We start from the raw sequence: 24465 nt of genomic DNA on the forward strand, positions 1-24465 counted from the left end.
GCTTAAAGATGCTGTTGAACTAGATTCTTTGGTTTAATCAAAAAGCCCAAATCCATGTTGTTTATCTGGCTGTGCCAGCATCCCCGTGTAGGGCTGAGTGCTGGGGCAGGGCTGAGTCAGGGTGGGGTCTCATCCTCCAGTGAGTGGAGCTGTCCAGTCCTGTCTCCCATCACTGGGAGTCGCAGCTTGAAGGGACCCCACATGCAGCATCTGCTCCTGGGGCTGAGCACAGGGGTGTGGGCTTGGCTGCCTTGGGGTCTGTGCTCCCCACTGTGGTGGGCCAGGGGAGATCAATCCCATGGCAACTTTCTCTGGGCTGTGTGGTGGGTAGAAGGACCATGCCGGGATGGAGGGAGGCTGCTGCCCTATCTCCACAGGGAGAGAGCAGCACCACAGGCCTTCCTGTTCCTGGCCTCTATTGCCCTGCCACTCCCAACCCTGGAGGGTCTAGGGGCTTCAGGTCCTGTGTCCCGGTAGCAGGATGGGGGTTAAATGTCCCTCAGGTGCTTCAGCTCCTTCTGCAGCTTCTCTGTGAGTTTCTTGAAGGACGGGCGCTTGCCTGGCTCCAGCTCCCAGCAGCTCTTCATCAGGGCATAGACGGTGGGCGGGCAGCCCTCGGGGGGGTCCATGCGGTACCCCTGCTCCAGCAGCTCCGTCACCTCCTTCAGGGCCTGCCAGGATGGAGAAGCCAGTTGGCAACCCCCTTCCCTGCTCTGCTCAGGGAGCAGTGGGATGTCCCTGTCCTGTCACTGCCAGTGGGGTGTAACCTGTGGTGGTCCCTGGCACAGTGCTCACCAGCTTGGGGTAGGGTGCTCGTCCAAAGGAAAAGGTTTCCCACAGGAGGATCCCGTAGCTCCACACGTCTGACTTGGAGGAGAATTTCTGTGGCGGCAGGAGAGGGGAGGCTGAAGCCAGCTGAGGGCTGCGCTGGGTCCCCGTTGCTTCCCAAGGGCAGGACAGAGGACAGTGACTGCCCCCTGCCCCCCCTCAGCTCCCCAGGGTGTGAACACCCCCCAGTCCCATCATCCTGCCCCAATTCCCACTGCACGCCTGCTCAGGACAGAGGCAGAATTTTGGGAGATGCAAGGCTGGCTGTGCCAGAGGCCACCATGGGGCAGGGGTGGGTGAGTGGGAATGGGAACAAGCAGGGGCAACCCAAGGGCGTGAGATGCTTTGGAAGGATGCCCTGGCCAGCCCTGTCCCTCTCACTGTCCCTCACATTGTGTTTCAGGGCCTCTGGTGCCGTCCACTTCACAGGGAGCAATGTGGCATCTGCACCCTTGGGGTTGACCCGGGCCAAGCCGAAGTCGCTCACTTTGGCCACGTTCTCCTCAGAGATGAGAATGTTGCGGGCAGCCAGGTCCCGGTGCACCAACTTCTTGGACTCAAGGTAGTCCATGCCTTGAGCCACATCCCTGCCACAACCGAGTGAGACAGAGCCGTGTCACCCAAGCGTTCCCTGGGGCTGCACAGGGGCAGGCAGAGCCCTGGTCCCAGCCCAGAGGAGGAGGAGGGGAACTTACAGAGCGAACAGGAGGAGCTGCTGGGTCGGGACGAGCGCCCGGCCCCGCGTGCGCAGGAAGTTCACCAGGTTGCCCTGACAGAGGAGGATAAAATGAGTCAGGACCAACAGGATGGGGGCTGCCAGGAGACTTTGCCTTCTGCAGGTGTTGCAGTGCCTGGCATCTGTGATGACTCAGCCCCCAGGCAAGGATATTGTTCCCAAATCTAAGTGGTGATGGGTCCCACTGGCTGAGGAGCAGCCTGGTGCTCTCACCTTGCTCATGAACTCCATGACAATGTAGAGGCCATTGTGCAGGATCACTCCCAGCAAACACACCAGGTTTTTGTGCCGGACCTTCCTGGAATGGAGGGGATCTGAGTCAAGGAGGTACCTGCTCATCCCGGGCCACAGGCAGGGTCGGGCCATGACTGCATGGAGCACTCACGTCATGGCAGCTGTTTCAGCGAGGAAGGCCTGGGCAGTCACATCACACTTGATGTTCTTCACAGCCACCCTCTGCCCCAAGTACTCGCCCTGCAGGACATCTGGGAGAGCATGGGAGAGTCAGGCTGAGCCCCACACCCGGCCTCCTGCACTCCAGGCTGAGCCCCTCGTGCCATGAGACGGGGAGGGGATCAGGCAGTGCCATCTGGGGAACCTCAGCCTCACCCTCTTACCTACCTCCGAACTCGCCTTGCCCAATGCGTTCTCCCAGTGTGAGGTGCTTCAGGTTCAGCAACCAGCCAGCTGGGCATGGGCACAAGGGCAGGTTAGCAGGGTTCACCAGTGGGGCCTTAAAATGCAGACCACAGCCTCCTCCCACCATCCCCTACCTTTGGCCAACTCCTCCTCAGCTGACTTCATCCCAGATTTTGTTTTGGGCTTCACCAGCTTGGTGCAGATGGCTCCCTGCTCCTTCATGTAATGCTGCCAAGGGATGAACAGGTGGAGGTGATGCCAGCTCTTACCTTCAGGGTCGGGGTGTCCAGGGAACAGCTTTGGGATGCTCCACAAGACTGCACCATCGCCACCCTCGAGGGCAGCCCATGTCTCAGCCTTGCTCCCCTCCAGGCACAGCCAGAGGAACACCACGATGGACCACAGGGGATGTGGGGTGCTACTGGTGTGGTTGAACCCCTGGCAGGAGCTGCAGCAGCTGAGGGCAGTTGGCAGAGGCGATGGGAGAGGAAGCAGCCAGACAGGATGGGGCAGGATGGGACAGGATGGGATGGGACAGGACAACCTTTGGAGTTTTAAAGTGGGGCTAGGGCAGCTGAGAAAGGAAAGGAGCCACCCAAAAGTTGTGTCTAAAAAGAAACCAGGAGAGTGCAACTCCCTGGAGAGGAGACAGGGTGAGGGAAGGACCACCAGGAAAAACTCACTGGAGGGGTGAGAGCTCACACAACAGCCTGGGAGCCCTGTGGGGTCAGCAGGTGAGAGGGGGCTTTGAGTGGAAGGAGACACAGAAAAATGCCTCGAAGTCCAGGGGAGGCAGAAGCCACCAGGGTCTTCCTGCTACGTGAAGCACTGAATAAGCAGGGATAGGGTTAAAATGAGGCCTTTGGCTGGGGACTGTGACTGCAGCTGGCACAGCTGGTTTGCAGAGACATCCTTGGGATATCCCAGACCTACCCACTGCATCCCAAACTGAGTGGGAACCACGAGCCTTTGAAGGGGATTGAGAATTACACCAAGTAAAACACCAGTGAAAACCACACAGAACAGGACAAGGACCTGCCTCTGTGTGAGCCCATGAGGTCCTTGCCCTGCTCTGGCATTGGTGGGACCCTCTGCCCGGGGGTCTCACCTCAATCATGTCAATGAGGTTGGAGAAGTACTGCTGGCTGTCGATGCTGAGCGTATTCTCCTCGTGCACCACGCGGTAGTGGATCACCTCCTTGCCAAAGCTCACACACAGCACGTAGTCCCCGGGGTGCCGCACAGACTCACGCACCAGGAACAGCCCATCCTCGGGGGGCTGCAGCTCCTGCACCGCCTCCAGCCCTGAGATCTTCCCGTGGAACCAGCTGAGGACAGGGGCATTGGAGAGGGGGCTGAGCCAGGGGCAGCGGCGAGATGGGGAAAGCAAAGCCCCTGCCAAAGCTGCACAGACCCTACCGCATGAAACCCCTCTCCACGGGCCTGGCACAATTAGGGGCCCTTAAAGCCAGGTACTGGCCCCAGCAAATCCCTCAATGGCCAGGGCATGGCCACAGGATGCTCTGTCCCCAGCTGCGCCCCCAAAACATGGATGGGGGGAACACCCTGGACTCATCTGCTGTGCAGCTCGCAGGGGCTCAGCGGGGTCCCCCGGCCCCCAGTCACCCCAGCTGTACTCACGGCATCAGGCTGAGTTTGGGGTCGGCGCGGATGGCCCCGCGCTCCCGCAGGGCGCTGGCTGCCAGCAGCCCCTCCTGCCCCGTCTCGTTGTGCCTGGCGCGGTACCAGCCTTTGCCCTGGGGACGAGAGGGTCTCAGCGGGGCAAGGAAGGGCGGATCCCTCTGGGAAGGGAGGGACTGGCTCTGGCAGCTGAGCAGAGCGTCCCCGAGCAGCCGCAGGTCTCACCTCCACGGCCTCGATGATGGTGACCATGTCTCCCTTGCGGAAGGCCAGCTCCCGGGGCTTGGGCTTGCTGTGGTCATGCTTGGTGACACACTGCGTCCCGGGGGGCCAGTGCTTCTGCAAGGACAAACAGTGTCGGTGGGGACAGTGAGAGCTGGACCCCTCTGCTTCCCCCCGGCACCAGGGCCAGCCCCAAGGACCCTCTGAAACCCTGTCTGGGGACCAGGGGCACTGGGCACGAGCCCTCCTCCACCCCAGTTCGGTGCCGGGGGGCACCGTGGGGTCCCCCCGGTGTCAGCTGGCATTGCTGGTGTCCCTGTGCTGCCCCGCTCACCCCAGACATGGCCAACCGTCAGCGCATCAGGGACTCCCTGTCCTCTCCTGCTGCCACCTGCAGAAGAAACCAAAGCGGCTGTGGAGGGACAGAGCTGAGCTGGCTTGTCCCAGGTCACGGCTGCTGTCCCACAGACTCCCCCGGCCAGTGCAGCTCCTGTCCCTCACACAGCCTGGCACCACGGGATGGAGGAAAAGGCTGCGAACTCTACCTGTGCCGGCTGTGTCCTGGGGACGCTCCTGCCCCACACACGGAAGCAGGATCAGCACTCCTGCTCTCTGCCACCAAGGAGGGGCCCCAGCTCTCAGCAGCTCTGCCGGCACAGCAGGAGGCCAGCACCACAGCTGTGTGGGAGTAATGTGGTTTTACCAGGAACTTGCTTTTTCACCTCCTCTTTCGGGAGCTCCGAGTCACCAGAGGCAGCAGCCACGGCCCTGCTGACGTGGAAAGCAGCAGGGCTGGTGCGGGGGCTGCCTGGCACTGGGGACACAGGGCAGGCTGGGCTGAGGTGGGACTGTCATATGCACTGGCTGTGGGATCATTGCACAATGTCCCTGTGCTACCCTGACACCGGCTGGTCATGCTGGGATGCATATGACAGCTTTGCAATTTAAAATTGTGGGTCTTTTCATCCTTCATCCCCACTGTCACCTCCTTGGGAGGATCGTAGAATCAGGGAATGGTATGGTTTGAGAGGGACCTTAAAACCCATCTAATTCAACTCCCTGCCATGGGCAGGGACACCTCCCACCGTCCCAGGCTGCTCCAAGCCCTGTCCAGCCTGGCCTTGGGCACTGCCAGGGATGCAGGGGCAGCCCCAGCTGCTCTGGGCACCCTGGGCCAGGGCCTGCCCACCCTGCCAGGGAACAATTCCTGATTGCCAAGATCCCATCCAGCCCTGCCCTCTGGCAGTGGGAGCCATTGCCTGGCTCCTGTCCCTGCAGGCCTTGTCCCCAGTCCCTCTGCAGCTCTCCTGGAGCCCCTTCAGGCCCTGCCAGGGGCTCTCAGGTGTCCCTGGAGCCTTCTCTTGTCCAGGTGAGCTCCCCCAGCTGTGCCAGGCTGGGTCCAGAGCAGAGGGGCTCCAGCACTTGGAGCACATTTGTGGCTGCCTCTGGCCTGGCTCCAGCAGCTTCACATCCTCCTGATGCTGGGGGTCTCAGAACTGGAGGCAGCTCTGCAGCTGGGGTCTAATCAGAGCACAGCAGAGGGGCAGAATCCCCCCCTCCCCTGCTGCCCACACTGTGGGATGAGCTCCTTGGAGCAGAGATGACTTTGCTCTTTGGAAGGTGAGTCACAATCACTGCTCTGCATCACTGCTGTAAACTCCTCTCTGTGGCAGTGTGGATCTAAGGACTGTCTGATCCTGCCAGCCCATATCCACAACAACAAAACAGGGACAATTGCAGCTGCTACAAGATTAGCATTGGAAGGCAGCAGTTTTGTCTCTGGCAGAAGCCATCCCCTCGCCTTGCAGCCCATCCATGGCACACATGTTGTCTCGGTGAAGTTGGGGCTGCACAGGCAGCCACTGGGAGCTGCTCCCCAGCTGGCACAGCCAGAGGCTGCCATGACTGGGTGCAGCTCAGATCACTTCCAGGATGCTGAGGACCGCATGAACACAGAGCTTCAGAAAGGTCTGCTCCATACCCGTGCCAAGGTACATCCTGTCCAAGGAGGGCTGTGCTGGCTGAGCCAGGAGGGCTGATGGCAGCTCTGACAACTCTCCTTCATTTTCTGCTGCTCAAGGACAGAAATTTTGGGTGAAAAGCAGCAACTGTTTGGTCAGTCCTGCCCCTGTATGCAGACAGAAGTTGATGCTGGGAAAGGACAGATCCTCCACTCGAGTACCAAAGGGAAGAGCTTCTCCTCAGCCAGCCCTGGGGCTCGGGGTGATGGACACACACCCCCAGTGGACACCTGCTGCCAGCAGAGCCTGGACACCAGCCAGTGCCTCACCCAGGCACCAGCAGGGATAGCAGTGAATCACCTCCCTCCTGGTGACACTCACATGCCTGGTCCTAAAGCAGCTCTTCGTTCCTGGAGGTGTTTGATCCATGAAATTCCCATCACTGGAATGAATGCTCCCACAAGCAGAGTGTGCAGGCAGAAAGCCTGAGAGGAGATATTTGCTCCCTTCTTTGTTTTGGGGCTCTTCTGTACTTTTATGAACTGGTAAACCTGAGTAATTGCAATGAGGTTGAGAAGCACAGAAACATAGTGGGTGTTGGTAAAGCTGTCCCAACCCTGGACTGGAGAGCTCAAGCTTATTCCCAGTGCACAGAGTTACCCCAGGCGAGGAGGTGCCAGAGCTGTGACAGGAGGGGACCCGGCTGCGATGGAGCCGCGCTGGGCTCTCCCCCCCGGAGTGGCACTGGTGTCACTCGGACAGAGGGCAGCTGCAGCTCCCCTGCTGGAAAACAGGGGACACCCAGGCATTCCCCCCTGCCCACCAGGCTCAGCACCGTGCCCATCCCTCCCTGTGCCCGAGGGGACAGCAGGACGGATGCCTCATCTGCCCTCAGCGCCCCTCGGGCCTGGCTCTTACCTCAGCGGTGCCCATGTGGGGCCGGGGACTGCGACGCCAGGGAAGCTCACAGCTGAGCCTGGGCTTGGATCCCTGAACTCCTGGGGAGTCTCTGTCCTACACAGAGCCGAGCACTACGCCCGAGAGCAGCTCCCAGGCAGAGCCGGGGCTGATTTCCTTATTTCTCTGCTGCCGAGGCTGTGATGCAGTGCCCAGGCGGTCCCTGCTCTGGCGCCGCCTGCGCCCTCAAACCTCCATCAGAAATGACTCATTATTTGACAACACTGAGAGCAACTTCTGCCCTTTGAGGGCACAGTCACACACCCTCCCTAGCAGGGAACTGGAGCTCACCAGATCCTGTTCCCTGTGGCTCTGTGGGGGAATCAGTACCCCCCTGCAAACAGGGACAGCTGCTGTCACCACTGCTGGCCTGGCCAGAGCAGTGACAATGGAGTGGGTGCCTCTGGTGGCAACAGCTCTCCAGGCGGACTGAGTCCCAGGGGAGGAGGAGCTGGGACCAGGGATCCCCAGGCGTAATCTTGTCTCAACATCGACTCTGTGAGCCTCAGAGCAGGTTGATCCAGGCCACTCTTCACTGTTCCTCTGGGGGTGACAATCCAGAGGCACTGCGGGTTGGGACAGACAATGGCACAGAAAGCTTTAAATGAGTACTGATGTCAAAGAGAAGCAGCTTATCTGTATCCTGCAGCATCCACACGAGTGGGGAGGGAATAACCATCTCTTCAGCTCATCATCCCAGCCACAAAACCAGACACCAGTTCTGCACTAATGTTCAGCATTTCCAATATTCTAAGCAAAACGATGAAAAAGAAGAAAATGCAGTTGTAGGCAAACACCAGATTCATTCAGGGGTCTTGGGATCTTTCTAGATGTACTTAAAAAAAAATTAATGAAATGGTGGACATTAAGCCTTCAGAAAACATTTGCATTTCAAGGGCAAAGGCAGTGTAGAAGAAAACTAATCCAAACTAGCAGGTACTTTCAGATCCTGGTTATATTTTTCCATACACAAACAACTTCCCCAAGCCATTCAAGCCAGACTGTTCATAGGATTCTTGGGGCATGTTTCCCCAGGAGCACTCCTTGCATTATTCCCTGTATTTGTAGGGGTGGATCCTTAGAAACCTGGTCTGTTCAGGCTGGAGAATAAACACGTGAGTTCATCCTTACAGCTCTGTGCTACACTCCCAGGATCTGCACCAGGCTCCCTGTGACAAACAGAAAGTTTTGTGGTTTTGGGTTTTGCCACATCCGGCCGTTGTTACAGACACGACCACGGCTGAAGAACTCGGTGTCACTCACAGGGAGCCACTCCAGATGTGCACTTCAGATGCACTAAATGGGCTTTTCCCATCCTGCTGCACAGCCAGCAGAGATTCCCACGTGCTTCTGCCTGAGCTGGTGTCCCCTTTCCACCGTGGGGCATGCCACCCAGCCAGAGCCTGAGCCTTTAACTCACAGAACCTCAGCACTGCCTTCTCCCTTCTCCAGGGCAGCAAAGGCATCGCCAGGCTCGGTGGGTGCAGCTGAACCCACGTGTCCAGGTACCTCCCAAAGCTACAGAGCCAAAACACTGGTACTGTGCAGCCCTTCCCAAGTCACTGAGTAAATGGGAATAGGATGGGAACATATGCCTCACATTCTAAGCTGAGGCTTTGCCTACTTGCCCGTTTTCCTCCTGACATCTTCCATTTGGGCCAGGGAGAGCGAGGCTCAACATCCTACAGAGCAAGTTACTGAGCAGTGCCATTCCTGCCAAAATCCAAGTTATCCAAAGGAGCAGAGTTCAGAAGTGGAGAGATGGGCAACAATATTCATCAGGAACAGCACACATTTTGTACAAAAAACCCATCTCCTGTCATCTCAGCAGGATCTGGGCATTAGCAATCCCAAATTCACAGGCTCTCTTTTGGCAACTCAACCACTTTCAGTCCTCTTGGACAATACCATTGGATTCAACAGAAATGTACCTTCCAGCCCGAGGAGTCTGCCCTGCATTTCATTTTCTGGTTCTCTTCAAAAAGGGGAACCAGAAAATGGAAATAAATCATAAAAGCAGACATGTCTTTGACATCCAATCTCCAACATTTAAAGGGAACGTCACTGAGTTCAAACATGCTTTATCACAGCAAAGATTTATATTTCGACCCAGAAATACAGAATCACAGAATTGCAGAATGATTGGTGTTGGAAGAGACCTTGAGTAACATCCCTTTCTAAACCTCTGCCATGAGAGCTCCAAGCCCTGTCCAGCCTGGCCTTGGGCACTGCCAGGGATGCAGGGGCAGCCCCAGCTGCTCTGGGCACCCTGTGCCAGGGCCTGCCCACCCTGCCAGGGAACAATTCCTGATTGCCAAGATCCCATCCAGCCCTGCCCTCTGGCAGTGGGAGCCATTGCCTGGCTCCTGTCCCTGCAGGCCTTGTCCCCAGTCCCTCTGCAGCTCTCCTGGAGCCCCTTCAGGCCCTGCCAGGGGCTCTCAGGTGTCCCTGGAGCCTTCTCTTGTCCAGGTGAGCTCCCCCAGCTGTGCCAGGCTGGCTCCAGAGCAGAGGGGCTCCAGCACTTGGAGCACATTTGTGGCTCCTCTGGCCTGGCTCCAGCAGCTCCACGTCCTCCTGCTGTTGGGGGCACAGAGTAGAAGGAAGCTCTGCAGGTAATTGTTGGTTCATTTGCAGAGAGGATCATTTGAAAGCCTCTTTCACCCTGAATAAGCTTCAGATGGTGCCTTAAGCTCCTCCTTCTGTGAGGGGCCGTGTCCAGCACTGGTTCAGGCACTCCTGTACACCTCATCCCTCTCTGCATCACCAGGAGCCACTCTGGTGCCTCCAGGAGTGGCTCATTCCCCTCTGTCCACAGCAGCCCCATGGAACAGGGATGACAGAAGAGGTATTTTCTCTAATCCTGTGCAGAGCAAATAACAATGCCCGAATCTCTGCCCCAGCATGAAAGCAGAGCCTGGGCACGCTCAAGGGACAAGTGGAAGATGCTCAGCTGCAGCTGAACAGGCAAGTTGGTGACACCCAGCCCCCATGTCAGGGCAGCTGTTTCATGGGGACACACCAGGCCTTGGCTGCAGTGTCTGTGCTGTGGGTTGTGTGCAGCACACAGAGGCTTGTCCCACATTTGGTTGGTTTTTTCAGACAGCTGTGCCACTTGCCCTGAGTGGGGACTGCTCCATCAGTTAAATCTTCAGTATCTGGCATCATAACTTGGCTCCCATTACTAGCAGCACTTGTGGCAGTATCCAATGGCTTTACTTCCTAATATCTAATAGGGAAATATTTTTGCAGCAGATTAACCTTTTCATCCTCTTTTGATATGACTTAGGTCAGGATAGAAAGTGCTCAGGATATTTTAACACTTCCTAATCTTTCTGGTTTACCACTAACAGAGGATGATAACTGGATGGCAAAGCAAAGATCACAATCAAGGCATGAGGTTATGGCAGCACTGAGTGTACAGGGGGACAGCCCCAGCTCCAGCAGAGCTCAGGACATGCTGCGCTGGGTTAGTTCATACAGTGGTCATGTAGTGATGGGACAAGGGGGAAAGGCTTTAAACTGAACGAGGGTGGGTTTTGATGGGATATTGGGAAGAAATATCTTTGGTTATGAGGGTGGGCAGGCCCTGGCTCAGGGTGCCCAGAGCAGCTGTGGCTGCCCCTGGATCCCAAGGCCAGGTTGGATGGGGCTTGGAGCACCCTGGGACAGTGGAAGGTGTCCCTGTCCAGGGGGTGGAACTGGATGAGCTTTAAGGTCTCTTCCATCCCAGCCATTCTGGGATTCTGATTCTATAAAACAATGCATCTATGTAAACATCCATGGAAGCTTTGAAATACATCCCTCTCCAATACATTTTTGTATGGCCTATGACCTTTATCCCATAATATCTAAACAGAATCTTCTTTACACCCCCCAGAAATGTACTTAAAGAAAAAACAGCTTCATTTCACAATAAACAATGCAGAAACAATGCTTTTCAGTAAGTTCTAAAAAGCCATTCAAAATACTCCAAAAAGCCTGAAGGAATGTGAAGAGCGATTTGAAACAGAACTTTAAATGAAGAATCACTGAATTCCACGATGATTTGGGTTGGGAGGGACCCTTAAAAGATTATTCAGTCCCACCCCTGCCATGGCAGGGACACCTCCCACTGTCCCAGGCTGCTCCCAGCCCTGTCCAGCCTGGCCTTGGGCACTGCCAGGGATGCAGGGGCAGCCCCAGCTGCTCTGGGCACCCTGTGCCAGGGCCTGCCCACCCTGCCAGGGAACAATTCCTGATTGCCAAGATCCCATCCAGCCCTGCCCTCTGGCAGTGGGAGCCATTGCCTGGCTCCTGTCCCTGCAGGCCTTGTCCCCAGTCCCTCTGCAGCTCTCCTGGAGCCCCTTCAGGCCCTGCCAGGGGCTCTCAGGTGTCCCTGGAGCCTTCTCTTGTCCAGGTGAGCTCCCCCAGCTGTGCCAGGCTGGGTCCAGAGCAGAGGGGCTCCAGCACTTGGAGCACATTTGTGGCTGCCTCTGGCCTGGCTCCAGCAGCTTCACATCCTCCTGATGCTGGGGGTCTCAGAACTGGAGGCAGCTCTGCAGCTGGGGTCTAATCAGAGCACAGCAGAGGGGCAGAATCCCCCCCTCCCCTGCTGCCCACACTGTGGGATGAGCTCCTTGGAGCAGAGATGACTTTGCTCTTTGGAAGGTGAGTCACAATCACTGCTCTGCATCACTGCTGTAAACTCCTCTCTGTGGCAGTGTGGATCTAAGGACTGTCTGATCCTGCCAGCCCATATCCACAACAACAAAACAGGGACAATTGCAGCTGCTACAAGATTAGCATTGGAAGGCAGCAGTTTTGTCTCTGGCAGAAGCCATCCCCTCGCCTTGCAGCCCATCCATGGCACACATGTTGTCTCGGTGAAGTTGGGGCTGCACAGGCAGCCACTGGGAGCTGCTCCCCAGCTGGCACAGCCAGAGGCTGCCATGACTGGGTGCAGCTCAGATCACTTCCAGGATGCTGAGGACCGCATGAACACAGAGCTTCAGAAAGGTCTGCTCCATACCCGTGCCAAGGTACATCCTGTCCAAGGAGGGCTGTGCTGGCTGAGCCAGGAGGGCTGATGGCAGCTCTGACAACTCTCCTTCATTTTCTGCTGCTCAAGGACAGAAATTTTGGGTGAAAAGCAGCAACTGTTTGGTCAGTCCTGCCCCTGTATGCAGACAGAAGTTGATGCTGGGAAAGGACAGATCCTCCACTCGAGTACCAAAGGGAAGAGCTTCTCCTCAGCCAGCCCTGGGGCTCGGGGTGATGGACACACACCCCCAGTGGACACCTGCTGCCAGCAGAGCCTGGACACCAGCCAGTGCCTCACCCAGGCACCAGCAGGGATAGCAGTGAATCACCTCCCTCCTGGTGACACTCACATGCCTGGTCCTAAAGCAGCTCTTCGTTCCTGGAGGTGTTTGATCCATGAAATTCCCATCACTGGAATGAATGCTCCCACAAGCAGAGTGTGCAGGCAGAAAGCCTGAGAGGAGATATTTGCTCCCTTCTTTGTTTTGGGGCTCTTCTGTACTTTTATGAACTGGTAAACCTGAGTAATTGCAATGAGGTTGAGAAGCACAGAAACATAGTGGGTGTTGGTAAAGCTGTCCCAACCCTGGACTGGAGAGCTCAAGCTTATTCCCAGTGCACAGAGTTACCCCAGGCGAGGAGGTGCCAGAGCTGTGACAGGAGGGGACCCGGCTGCGATGGAGCCGCGCTGGGCTCTCCCCCCCGGAGTGGCACTGGTGTCACTCGGACAGAGGGCAGCTGCAGCTCCCCTGCTGGAAAACAGGGGACACCCAGGCATTCCCCCCTGCCCACCAGGCTCAGCACCGTGCCCATCCCTCCCTGTGCCCGAGGGGACAGCAGGACGGATGCCTCATCTGCCCTCAGCGCCCCTCGGGCCTGGCTCTTACCTCAGCGGTGCCCATGTGGGGCCGGGGACTGCGACGCCAGGGAAGCTCACAGCTGAGCCTGGGCTTGGATCCCTGAACTCCTGGGGAGTCTCTGTCCTACACAGAGCCGAGCACTACGCCCGAGAGCAGCTCCCAGGCAGAGCCGGGGCTGATTTCCTTATTTCTCTGCTGCCGAGGCTGTGATGCAGTGCCCAGGCGGTCCCTGCTCTGGCGCCGCCTGCGCCCTCAAACCTCCATCAGAAATGACTCATTATTTGACAACACTGAGAGCAACTTCTGCCCTTTGAGGGCACAGTCACACACCCTCCCTAGCAGGGAACTGGAGCTCACCAGATCCTGTTCCCTGTGGCTCTGTGGGGGAATCAGTACCCCCCTGCAAACAGGGACAGCTGCTGTCACCACTGCTGGCCTGGCCAGAGCAGTGACAATGGAGTGGGTGCCTCTGGTGGCAACAGCTCTCCAGGCGGACTGAGTCCCAGGGGAGGAGGAGCTGGGACCAGGGATCCCCAGGCGTAATCTTGTCTCAACATCGACTCTGTGAGCCTCAGAGCAGGTTGATCCAGGCCACTCTTCACTGTTCCTCTGGGGGTGACAATCCAGAGGCACTGCGGGTTGGGACAGACAATGGCACAGAAAGCTTTAAATGAGTACTGATGTCAAAGAGAAGCAGCTTATCTGTATCCTGCAGCATCCACACGAGTGGGGAGGGAATAACCATCTCTTCAGCTCATCATCCCAGCCACAAAACCAGACACCAGTTCTGCACTAATGTTCAGCATTTCCAATATTCTAAGCAAAACGATGAAAAAGAAGAAAATGCAGTTGTAGGCAAACACCAGATTCATTCAGGGGTCTTGGGATCTTTCTAGATGTACTTAAAAAAAAATTAATGAAATGGTGGACATTAAGCCTTCAGAAAACATTTGCATTTCAAGGGCAAAGGCAGTGTAGAAGAAAACTAATCCAAACTAGCAGGTACTTTCAGATCCTGGTTATATTTTTCCATACACAAACAACTTCCCCAAGCCATTCAAGCCAGACTGTTCATAGGATTCTTGGGGCATGTTTCCCCAGGAGCACTCCTTGCATTATTCCCTGTATTTGTAGGGGTGGATCCTTAGAAACCTGGTCTGTTCAGGCTGGAGAATAAACACGTGAGTTCATCCTTACAGCTCTGTGCTACACTCCCAGGATCTGCACCAGGCTCCCTGTGACAAACAGAAAGTTTTGTGGTTTTGGGTTTTGCCACATCCGGCCGTTGTTACAGACACGACCACGGCTGAAGAACTCGGTGTCACTCACAGGGAGCCACTCCAGATGTGCACTTCAGATGCACTAAATGGGCTTTTCCCATCCTGCTGCACAGCCAGCAGAGATTCCCACGTGCTTCTGCCTGAGCTGGTGTCCCCTTTCCACCGTGGGGCATGCCACCCAGCCAGAGCCTGAGCCTTTAACTCACAGAACCTCAGCACTGCCTTCTCCCTTCTCCAGGGCAGCAAAGGCATCGCCAGGCTCGGTGGGTGCAGCTGAACCCACGTGTCCAGGTACCTCCCAAAGCTACAGAGCCAAAACACTGGTACTGTGCAGCCCTTCCCAAGTCACTGAGTAAATGGGAATAGGATGGGAACATATGCCTCACATTCTAAGCTGAGGCTTTGCCTACTTGCCCGTTTTCCTCCTGACATCTTCCATTTGGGCCAGGGAGAGCGAGGCTCAACATCCTACAGAGCAAGTTACTGAGCAGTGCCATTCCTGCCAAAATCCAAGTTATCCAAAGGAGCAGAGTTCAGAAGTGGAGAGATGGGCAACAATATTCATCAGGAACAGCACACATTTTGTACAAAAAACCCATCTCCTGTCATCTCAGCAGGATCTGGGCATTAGCAATCCCAAATTCACAGGCTCTCTTTTGGCAACTCAACCACTTTCAGTCCTCTTGGACAATACCATTGGATTCAACAGAAATGTACCTTCCAGCCCGAGGAGTCTGCCCTGCATTTCATTTTCTGGTTCTCTTCAAAAAGGGGAACCAGAAAATGGAAATAAATCATAAAAGCAGACATGTCTTTGACATCCAATCTCCAACATTTAAAGGGAACGTCACTGAGTTCAAACATGCTTTATCACAGCAAAGATTTATATTTCGACCCAGAAATACAGAATCACAGAATTGCAGAATGATTGGTGTTGGAAGAGACCTTGAGTAACATCCCTTTCTAAACCTCTGCCATGAGAGCTCCAAGCCCTGTCCAGCCTGGCCTTGGGCACTGCCAGGGATGCAGGGGCAGCCCCAGCTGCTCTGGGCACCCTGTGCCAGGGCCTGCCCACCCTGCCAGGGAACAATTCCTGATTGCCAAGATCCCATCCAGCCCTGCCCTCTGGCAGTGGGAGCCATTGCCTGGCTCCTGTCCCTGCAGGCCTTGTCCCCAGTCCCTCTGCAGCTCTCCTGGAGCCCCTTCAGGCCCTGCCAGGGGCTCTCAGGTGTCCCTGGAGCCTTCTCTTGTCCAGGTGAGCTCCCCCAGCTGTGCCAGGCTGGCTCCAGAGCAGAGGGGCTCCAGCACTTGGAGCACATTTGTGGCTCCTCTGGCCTGGCTCCAGCAGCTCCACGTCCTCCTGCTGTTGGGGGCACAGAGTAGAAGGAAGCTCTGCAGGTAATTGTTGGTTCATTTGCAGAGAGGATCATTTGAAAGCCTCTTTCACCCTGAATAAGCTTCAGATGGTGCCTTAAGCTCCTCCTTCTGTGAGGGGCCGTGTCCAGCACTGGTTCAGGCACTCCTGTACACCTCATCCCTCTCTGCATCACCAGGAGCCACTCTGGTGCCTCCAGGAGTGGCTCATTCCCCTCTGTCCACAGCAGCCCCATGGAACAGGGATGACAGAAGAGGTATTTTCTCTAATCCTGTGCAGAGCAAATAACAATGCCCGAATCTCTGCCCCAGCATGAAAGCAGAGCCTGGGCACGCTCAAGGGACAAGTGGAAGATGCTCAGCTGCAGCTGAACAGGCAAGTTGGTGACACCCAGCCCCCATGTCAGGGCAGCTGTTTCATGGGGACACACCAGGCCTTGGCTGCAGTGTCTGTGCTGTGGGTTGTGTGCAGCACACAGAGGCTTGTCCCACATTTGGTTGGTTTTTTCAGACAGCTGTGCCACTTGCCCTGAGTGGGGACTGCTCCATCAGTTAAATCTTCAGTATCTGGCATCATAACTTGGCTCCCATTACTAGCAGCACTTGTGGCAGTATCCAATGGCTTTACTTCCTAATATCTAATAGGGAAATATTTTTGCAGCAGATTAACCTTTTCATCCTCTTTTGATATGACTTAGGTCAGGATAGAAAGTGCTCAGGATATTTTAACACTTCCTAATCTTTCTGGTTTACCACTAACAGAGGATGATAACTGGATGGCAAAGCAAAGATCACAATCAAGGCATGAGGTTATGGCAGCACTGAGTGTACAGGGGGACAGCCCCAGCTCCAGCAGAGCTCAGGACATGCTGCGCTGGGTTAGTTCATACAGTGGTCATGTAGTGATGGGACAAGGGGGAAAGGCTTTAAACTGAACGAGGGTGGGTTTTGATGGGATATTGGGAAGAAATATCTTTGGTTATGAGGGTGGGCAGGCCCTGGCTCAGGGTGCCCAGAGCAGCTGTGGCTGCCCCTGGATCCCAAGGCCAGGTTGGATGGGGCTTGGAGCACCCTGGGACAGTGGAAGGTGTCCCTGTCCAGGGGGTGGAACTGGATGAGCTTTAAGGTCTCTTCCATCCCAGCCATTCTGGGATTCTGATTCTATAAAACAATGCATCTATGTAAACATCCATGGAAGCTTTGAAATACATCCCTCTCCAATACATTTTTGTATGGCCTATGACCTTTATCCCATAATATCTAAACAGAATCTTCTTTACACCCCCCAGAAATGTACTTAAAGAAAAAACAGCTTCATTTCACAATAAACAATGCAGAAACAATGCTTTTCAGTAAGTTCTAAAAAGCCATTCAAAATACTCCAAAAAGCCTGAAGGAATGTGAAGAGCGATTTGAAACAGAACTTTAAATGAAGAATCACTGAATTCCACGATGATTTGGGTTGGGAGGGACCCTTAAAAGATTATTCAGTCCCACCCCTGCCATGGCAGGGACACCTCCCACTGTCCCAGGCTGCTCCCAGCCCTGTCCAGCCTGGCCTTGGGCACTGCCAGGGATGCAGGGGCAGCCCCAGCTGCTCTGGGCACCCTGTGCCAGGGCCTGCCCACCCTGCCAGGGAACAATTCCTGATTGCCAAGATCCCATCCAGCCCTGCCCTCTGGCAGTGGGAGCCATTGCCTGGCTCCTGTCCCTGCAGGCCTTGTCCCCAGTCCCTCTGCAGCTCTCCTGGAGCCCCTTCAGGCCCTGCCAGGGGCTCTCAGGTGTCCCTGGAGCCTTCTCTTGTCCAGGTGAGCACCCCCAGCTCTCCCAGCCTTTAACAAATACATGAAGCTGAAGCCTGTGGCAGTTCTCTTGCTGTCTGCTGGTGTCACACCCAAGAACCCAAGTGTCCAGCTCTGGTTCTCTCCATTGCACTCCTTTTTCAGTACCACTATGACAGCACCAAAACTGTGTTACAGCTCGGCTAGCTTCATTCCAAACCAGTGAGAATGAAGCCATGTCTGCACCTCGCTGTACAAACAGGTCCCAGCCAGCCCCTGGAGCCCAGGATTCCTGCTCCAAAGGCTGGGGGGGGAACCCCAAACCCACACAGCAAAACCTGGCAGCTTCAGGCACTTCAGGCCAGAGGGCAGAAATCTAAAGTGACAAAATGTTTAAATGATACACATGATACCAGAGTGTGTGTGGGATTTATTTCTTTTTTTTTTTCTTCTTTATTACATCTCTCTATATGTTTTGCTGTGGGAAGAGTTTCTTCTAGAGCAAGGAGTGGGAGGGAAGGAAACATAACAGAAGGAAAGGAACTGTTGCTACAGGCAACTCAACTCTTACACAACGCTGCAATTTCTGTAATGGTTATGGAATCACAGAATCATTAAGGTGGGAAAAGACCTCCAGGATCATCAGGCACAACCATCAGCCCAGCACCACCCCCATGTTCACCACTAACCCATGTCCCCAAGTGCCCCAGCCACACTGGCAGGCATGGTGACTCCAGCACTGCCCAGGGCAGCCTGTGCCAGTGCTGACCACATTTCCATGAAGCTTTCCCCTGGATCCAACCCAGACCTCCCCTGCTGCAATTTGAGGCTGTTTCCTCTTGTCCTGTCATTAGTTGTACAATTTTGGAGAATTATAGTACAACAAAACTACCTGCAATGGACTGTTTAAAATGCAAGATATCAGACTAACCCAGGATTTATTACAGGTAAAAATTGCAATCATATGAGCATTATTTCATACATGCAATATGATTACTATGCAGCATTTCTTGTTTGTCATTTTTTCCACCTCCTTCACCCTCTGCTCTTCTACCTGTCTCTCTTCTTTTTACTGTGTGCATCAAATGTATTCTTTTAAGATTTCAGGTGCCCGGATTATGATTTTTTTCCCCTCAAAACCATCAGTTTTAAACCATGCCAGGAGAAGAAGGAGATAAAATGGTAACAACTCAACTGAAATGAAGGCAGCTATATGGAGGAAATACACAGAAATCTGCAGTTCTTCCCACACACTATGGAAGATGGAATTCTAAGTTATTTAGAAGTTCATCACCATCACTACACCATACACAAAAATTAAGCTTATATTGCAAAACCTCATCTAAAGCTACAGTAGCCAGTGCCTTTGAAAATACGAAACCAAGAATCTGGTGTCCAAGCTGAAGCCTTCTTCATCAGCCTCCTGCCCCGAGTCCCAGAGGTGTCAGGCAAGACTGGCTACTGCAATTTTAATTTAATCTCAAACTGGGTTCCCTTTCATCATATTTAACATGAGCAACTGTAGGATTTTGATGTTTGCTTATTTGATATTGATCAAGAAAGCCAATGCTCTCATTGCACAGTCAAGAAAATTGAAACTCAATGAAAAAAAAAGTAATTACATGTAAATGGCCTTTCCTGCTGCATATCAAACAACAACTGGGCAAACAGGATGGGAGAGGGCTTGAGTCATGCACTGTACAATTTTATGTGCTACAATAAATTCTTTGGTTTTCCACATAGGCAATAAAAAATGGGACAGAGGAGTCAATGGCACAGAGAATCACTGAGCACATGTAGCACTTCACTTATAGACAGGAGAACTCTCCTTTGGTGGGACATCCCAACCTCTCACTGTCAGTGTGGAGAAGCAAATGAACCAGGACCCTCCTGTCAGGGCTTGGCATGGAGCTCAGGGCAAGGTTCTTCCCCCCGAGGCTGCTGGGCACTGCCCAGGCTCCCCAGGGAATGGTGCCAAGGCTGCCACAGCTCCAGGAGCTCCCAGGGCTGCTCAGGGTGGGGGTGTTGGGGTGGCTGGGCAGGGACAGGGGCTGGGATCAATGATCCCTGTGGGATCCAGCTCAGGATTCTCTGTGGTTCTATGCTTCTCACACTTTGATGAATCCCTTCACTTAAATCTGAGCAACATCAACACAATTTCTGGAGTTATTAATGATAGAAGTATAATAATGTAGTCCACATCTCTCAGTAGTTTAAAAGTGTTAATTGCAGTGAGAATCTTCAGTATCCCACTGTCAGGGACATTCAGCAAACTGGTATTAACTGCACTTCTCTACCTGTGCATCATTTCATTACAGAGTCACTGAATCCCAGAATGGTTTGGGTTGGGGGGGCCCTTAAAACCCATCCCATCCCACCCCTGCCATGGCAGGGACACCTCCCACTGTCCCAGGCTGCTCCCAGCCCTGTCCAGCCTGGCCTTGGGCACTGCCAGGGATGCAGGGGCAGCCCCAGCTGCTCTGGGCACCCTGTGCCAGGGCCTGCCCACCCTCACAGAGAAGAATTTTTTCTTTTACAGTAAAGAGTTCCTGGCAGCTTACAGTCTCTAAAGCATCCAACTTACCTTCCTAACAGGGATCTTGCAGTCCAGATTCATCTGTCAATGCAAGAGATGAAAAAGAAAACCCATCACAAAAATGAATATATTGCAGTCAGGTTTTTAACAGCAAACATCAGCAGGCAAAGAATTAAAAACATTAAAAACTATTTAAAAACTACTTAAATAATTCTGAAATCTTGCTTTACCTGAAGTAAGAAAATGTGAGAGGCTGATCAACTGAGCTTTAGATTCTCTGGAATGAGCCCACAGTTACAGCATCTGAGACTTCCCTTAAAAGCTTTTCTATAAATAACAACTGTGAGTGTTCCGAAAAGCAACATGAGCTTTGTAGAAGTCAAGTGGGAGTGCCTGGGGCTGGAAATACAGTTCTGAAAAATCCATAGAATCACCGAATCCCAGAATGGTTTGTGTTGGAAGGGATCTTAAAGCTCATCTTATTCCACACCCCTGGGCAGGGACACCTCCCACTGTCCCAGGCTGCTCCCAGCCCTGTCCAGCCTGGCCTTGGGCACTGCCAGGGATGCAGGGGCAGCCCCAGCTGCTCTGGGCACCCTGTGCCAGGGCCTGCCCACCCTGCCAGGGAACAATTCCTGATTGCCAAGATCCCATCCAGCCCTGCCCTCTGGCAGTGGGAGCCATTGCCTGGCTCCTGTCCCTGCAGGCTCTTGTCCAAACTTCCTCTCCAGCTCTCCTGGAGCCCCTTTAGGCACTGGAAAGGAGTCTGAGGTGTCCCTGAATCCTTCATTTAAATCCTTGTTTACAAAATGTCCCGTTGTCTCTGGAGAGGATTAAAGTGACATGTTAGAAGTAAAAAATCAGACAAACATGCTTTCCCTTTAGCCAAACCTTGCTGCTTCTCTGGACATTTGCCTATTCTTAGGACTCTGCCTTGGGGTTTGCAGCATTTTGAAATTAATTACTAGGCTGCTTTGTCACAGGTCATCAAACTACCAGGAATGTATCCAGTTCTGTGGGAATTTAGATTACATAAATAGCCAAATAAGAAATTATATTTGCTCTTTTATCACCAAAATGCACACACCTCCAACAAATCAACTCTTCTACCTGACCTTGGTGGCAGATCTTCCTTGGGATGAATGTCAGGAGAATGAAGAGCTGATTTCAGAGCTCTTTTCTGAAAATGTTAATGTTCTCAGACAACTGAGTGCACGCAGGATTTTACAGCTGCTGGTAATCTTCTTAACTGCAATAATCATACAAGAAATTCTACCTCAAATGCACACCAAGAGCTGAATCTATCACCTCTGTCACTGAGATGGAGTTTTTGGGGGTCTCCATGGATATTTCTGTTCTTTCCTGGCATTTTTCCATCACTCACCTGCTGCAGTTTGATGGCCAAGTGCAAGAGGAGAAGTTTTTTCCCCACCTCCTGTCACATCTTTTATCTGAGTGTAGGATTCTGGCATTGCTGTCTGAATACTAAACATAAACCCATTGCAGCTGCACTCAGAGCTTACAGGAAAGTTGATGTTTTAACCTTCACCATTTCCAATCTGAGACACAAAGCACATCCCTCAGGATAACTAACCATGACAGTGACAGCAGGAATTTCTCACCCGGATGTATTTTCTCGAGGTGTACATACTTATTCCTTAATAAAATGTTGCCACCCTATTGAGTAACAGTGACTTTAAAAGTTCCCAGGCACCTTACACAGCAATTCAAGACAGGAAGGAAATGCAGCATCCATTGAATCTGCAAAGGGCTCTAGAAAGAGCCATCTGAAAATCCCACAGAGAAATTTAACTGGAGCACAATTCAGTCACATACATTGTCAGGGTTTATCACCACGATGGAAATGTCTTAATTTTAAAGCTTACGGGAAGTAGCAATCATTTAATAAAGCATTTCTTATAGCAGATTTTTTTTAGTCCATTGTGCACTCAGGTATGTTCTCTTGAAGATTATCACCCCTTCCTGGTGCCAGTCAATCACCTGCCTGTGTTATCATGGGTATTTTCCAGGCATAAATAATACTTATATTTGGGGTTTTTTTTTCTTTTTTCTGCCCATGCTTATAGTAAGAATGGGAAGAACAAAACTGGATCTCACCAGAAATGAATATTTAATTTAGATTTTGAATCTTAATGTATGATTTCATAAGTAAAAGCAAAGTAACATTTTCAGGAATTCACAAAATGCAGATAATCTAAATGTGTCATCATCTGGCCCAGCATTGATAACAGCATTTGCACCCAGAAAAAAAAAAGCCTGACTAATACAAAACCCTAGATGAAAGCCCATAAATATGTATTTGAAAAATCAGAGTAAGGTGATTATGCACAAAATAAACCAGCATTGCATAAGTTCAACAGCTTGATCAAACATTGTTGAAAAATAATGTTGCAAAAAAGTTAAAAATCATGATGAATTTATGTGAAATCAAAAGCCTCACACAGCAATTTGTCCCACAAGGAAAGTGTCAACCTCTCCTACTCAGTCATGTCAAACAGGATGTACCCAGGCCTCAAGGTACACTCTCAGACACAGTTGTAGTCTGCTTTGGTTTTGTCACCTTCTTTTCACAAGTTTGCTCCTTCTTTCCTGTATTTTTAGCAGTTTGTGAATGAAGAAAACTGGCTCAGTAGCTCAATTCTTAGCTGTTTAGGAAGACTTCCCTAATAGCATTTCATTTAAAAATCCTCCATACTATTGGCAGCTCTTTGTTCCTATGAAATCTTCCCCAATTTGTTCTATTCCTTCTCATTAGAGCAATTATTAGAGCAGCTGGCAGTGGTGGGTTAAATTTATTACTGACATTTACACCTCTAACCCAACACTGAAGCAATGTCTCTGCTAAAAGCTTTGCTTTGTTAAGCAAAAGCTTCTGCTTGAGCACCTGGCTGGCACTCAGGCTCCCCAGTGTGCAACAGGTAATGCTCAGAAGGCACACCTGGCAAAGTCAGAACCTCTGCACAGATGGGCTGAAGAGGTGGGTCCGAGCCAATCTCATGAACTTCACCCAAGGCCAAGCACAACTCCTGCTCCTGGCTCAGGGCAACCCTGAGCACAAACCCAGTCTGGGCTGGGAAGGGATCAGGAGCAGCCCTGGGGGAAGGACCTGGGGTGTTGGTGGGTGAGAGGCTCAGGCTGCCCCGGCCATGGGCACTGAGCCAGAAACCCCCCCTGTGCTGGGCTGAGCCCCCAGCGTGGGCAGCAGGGCAGGGGGGAATTCTGCCCCTCTGCCCCTGTGCTCAGGTGAGACCCCACCTGCAGAGCTGCCCCAGCCCTGGGCAACAGCAGCAGGAGGACGTGGAGCTGCTGGAGCCAGGCCAGAGGAGGCACGGAGATGCTGCAAGGGCTGGAGCCCCTCTGCTCTGGAGCCAGCCTGGCACAGCTGGGGGTGCTCACCTGGACAAGAGAAGGCTCCAGGGACACCTGAGAGCCCCTGGCAGGGCCTGAAGGGGCTCCAGGAGAGCTGCAGAGGGACTGGGGACAAGGCCTGCAGGGACAGGAGCCAGGCAATGGCTCCCACTGCCAGAGGGCAGGGCTGGATGGGATCTTGGCAATCAGGAATTGTTCCCTGGCAGGGTGGGCAGGCCCTGGCCCAGGGTGCCCAGAGCAGCTGGGGCTGCCCCTGCATCCCTGGCAGTGCCCAAGGCCAGGCTGGACAGGGCTTGGAGCAGCCTGGGACGGTGGGAGGTGTCCCTGCCCAGGGGTGTGGAATAAGATGAGCTTTAAGATCCCTTCCAACACAAACCATTCCATGATTCCAAATTTTTCCAATGGTAAGAAATCTTTCAAAACAAAAGGCACTGTAGAATTTTTGTGTGCTACAAATACAAATTTAATTGTAATTCTTTCTTTGATGATGGTTTTATCAACTACAAAGGTGTAGTTAGGCCTGAGAGATTTTAAGCTTTTTATCACAAGTGGACATAAATGTCTTCATGATGCTATACATCAGATGCTTTCAATATTGTAGAATATTTCTGAATGAGTTATAGCTCACACCACTTTCTCCACCCTTAGCATCCCTTCCTCTGAGCAGTCCTCAGGATCAGCTGCTGCTGAACTTCTGTTCATGCCACTTTTCCAGCCTCAGCAAAGAACAGTAACTGCTGAGTGTCTTCAGATGCTCAGCTGGTCCCACAGACCTGTCACAGCCTCTCTAAGAGTGAGGAGTAAGTACTGGCACCCTGCTGTAAGTACTCTACTCCAGAAGTAGACATTGGGAAAAACTCAAGTAAAGACAACTCTGAATGATCACACTGTGATCATGTGCATGATCTTCTTCCCAGGCCACACGAAAAATTTGACAATTCTTGTGCTCAGACATTTTCAAAGCCATAACTCAGAGAAGACATGAAGTACAATGTCTAAAGATGAATGAACACTTGGAGCAAAAGGTTTTTAGAGACATCAGTTTGAACAGTAAAAACCAATTGTGAAACAATTTTCAAGAATATTTTAAGAACTAACATTTGAGGTTTGATTGTGGTCTGCATTAGTTGCTGGGTTTTTCTGAAGTGTTAACTTTATTTCCCTGTTAACTGTAACATCAGTCTAACTTTTGAGGAAAATGTGATAGAAAACCTCTGTGAAATGCTTTTGTTTCATAGCAT

At 52.8% G+C, this 24465-nt stretch overlaps 1 protein-coding gene and 1 long non-coding RNA gene across 5 annotated transcripts in view; one reads left to right on the plus strand and one right to left on the minus strand.

Moving 5' to 3' along the window:
• Window positions 1–9: 9 nt before the first annotated feature.
• On the minus strand, window positions 10–20266 carry MATK (megakaryocyte-associated tyrosine kinase). Of its 4 annotated transcripts, XM_071451613.1 has the most exons (14): window positions 20065–20266; window positions 19883–19915; window positions 4401–4457; window positions 4070–4183; window positions 3845–3960; window positions 3312–3531; window positions 2338–2431; window positions 2186–2251; window positions 1950–2049; window positions 1778–1862; window positions 1524–1597; window positions 1220–1415; window positions 796–882; window positions 10–671 (listed from the first exon to the last, which is right to left on the minus strand). In XM_071451613.1, exons 3-14 carry the CDS (start codon window positions 4407–4409, stop codon window positions 489–491), a joined length of 1344 nt encoding a protein of 447 aa, XP_071307714.1. In that variant the 5' UTR covers window positions 4410–4457; window positions 19883–19915; window positions 20065–20266; the 3' UTR covers window positions 10–488. The 4 variants fall into 4 exon arrangements, with proteins under 4 accessions (XP_071307714.1, XP_071307712.1, XP_071307716.1 ...); XM_071451611.1 differs by lacking the exon at window positions 4401–4457; XM_071451615.1 differs by lacking the exons at window positions 19883–19915; window positions 20065–20266 and adding an exon at window positions 6946–10538.
• A 2716-nt stretch (window positions 20267–22982) lies between these two features.
• Window positions 22983–24465, plus strand: part of LOC139602277 (uncharacterized) — an 85905-nt gene continuing 84422 nt past the window's right edge. The window contains exon 1 of the long non-coding RNA XR_011683159.1: window positions 22983–23542. This is a non-coding gene — a long non-coding RNA (uncharacterized lncRNA). The remainder of the gene's footprint in view (window positions 23543–24465) is intronic.

Source organism: Agelaius tricolor, unplaced genomic scaffold (genome assembly GCF_023055355.1).
Source record: "Agelaius tricolor isolate 1412-34295 unplaced genomic scaffold, bAgeTri1.0.p SCAF_33, whole genome shotgun sequence".
Taxonomy (NCBI): domain Eukaryota; kingdom Metazoa; phylum Chordata; class Aves; order Passeriformes; family Icteridae; genus Agelaius; species Agelaius tricolor.

What these genes read in the sequence shown, in the direction of transcription:
- MATK (XM_071451611.1), bottom strand. Translation starts at nt 19,915, where the DNA reads ATGAATCTGGACTGCAAGATCCCTGTTAGGAAG. An exon ending in CCCAAACTCAGCCTGATGCC is followed by an intron (nt 3,532 to 3,844) that starts GTGAGTACAGCT and finishes CCCTGTCCTCAG; the next exon opens with CTGGTTCCACGGGAAGATCT. An exon ending in TGGGCAAGGCGAGTTCGGAG is followed by an intron (nt 2,050 to 2,185) that starts GTAGGTAAGAGG and finishes ATGCTCTCCCAG; the next exon opens with ATGTCCTGCAGGGCGAGTAC.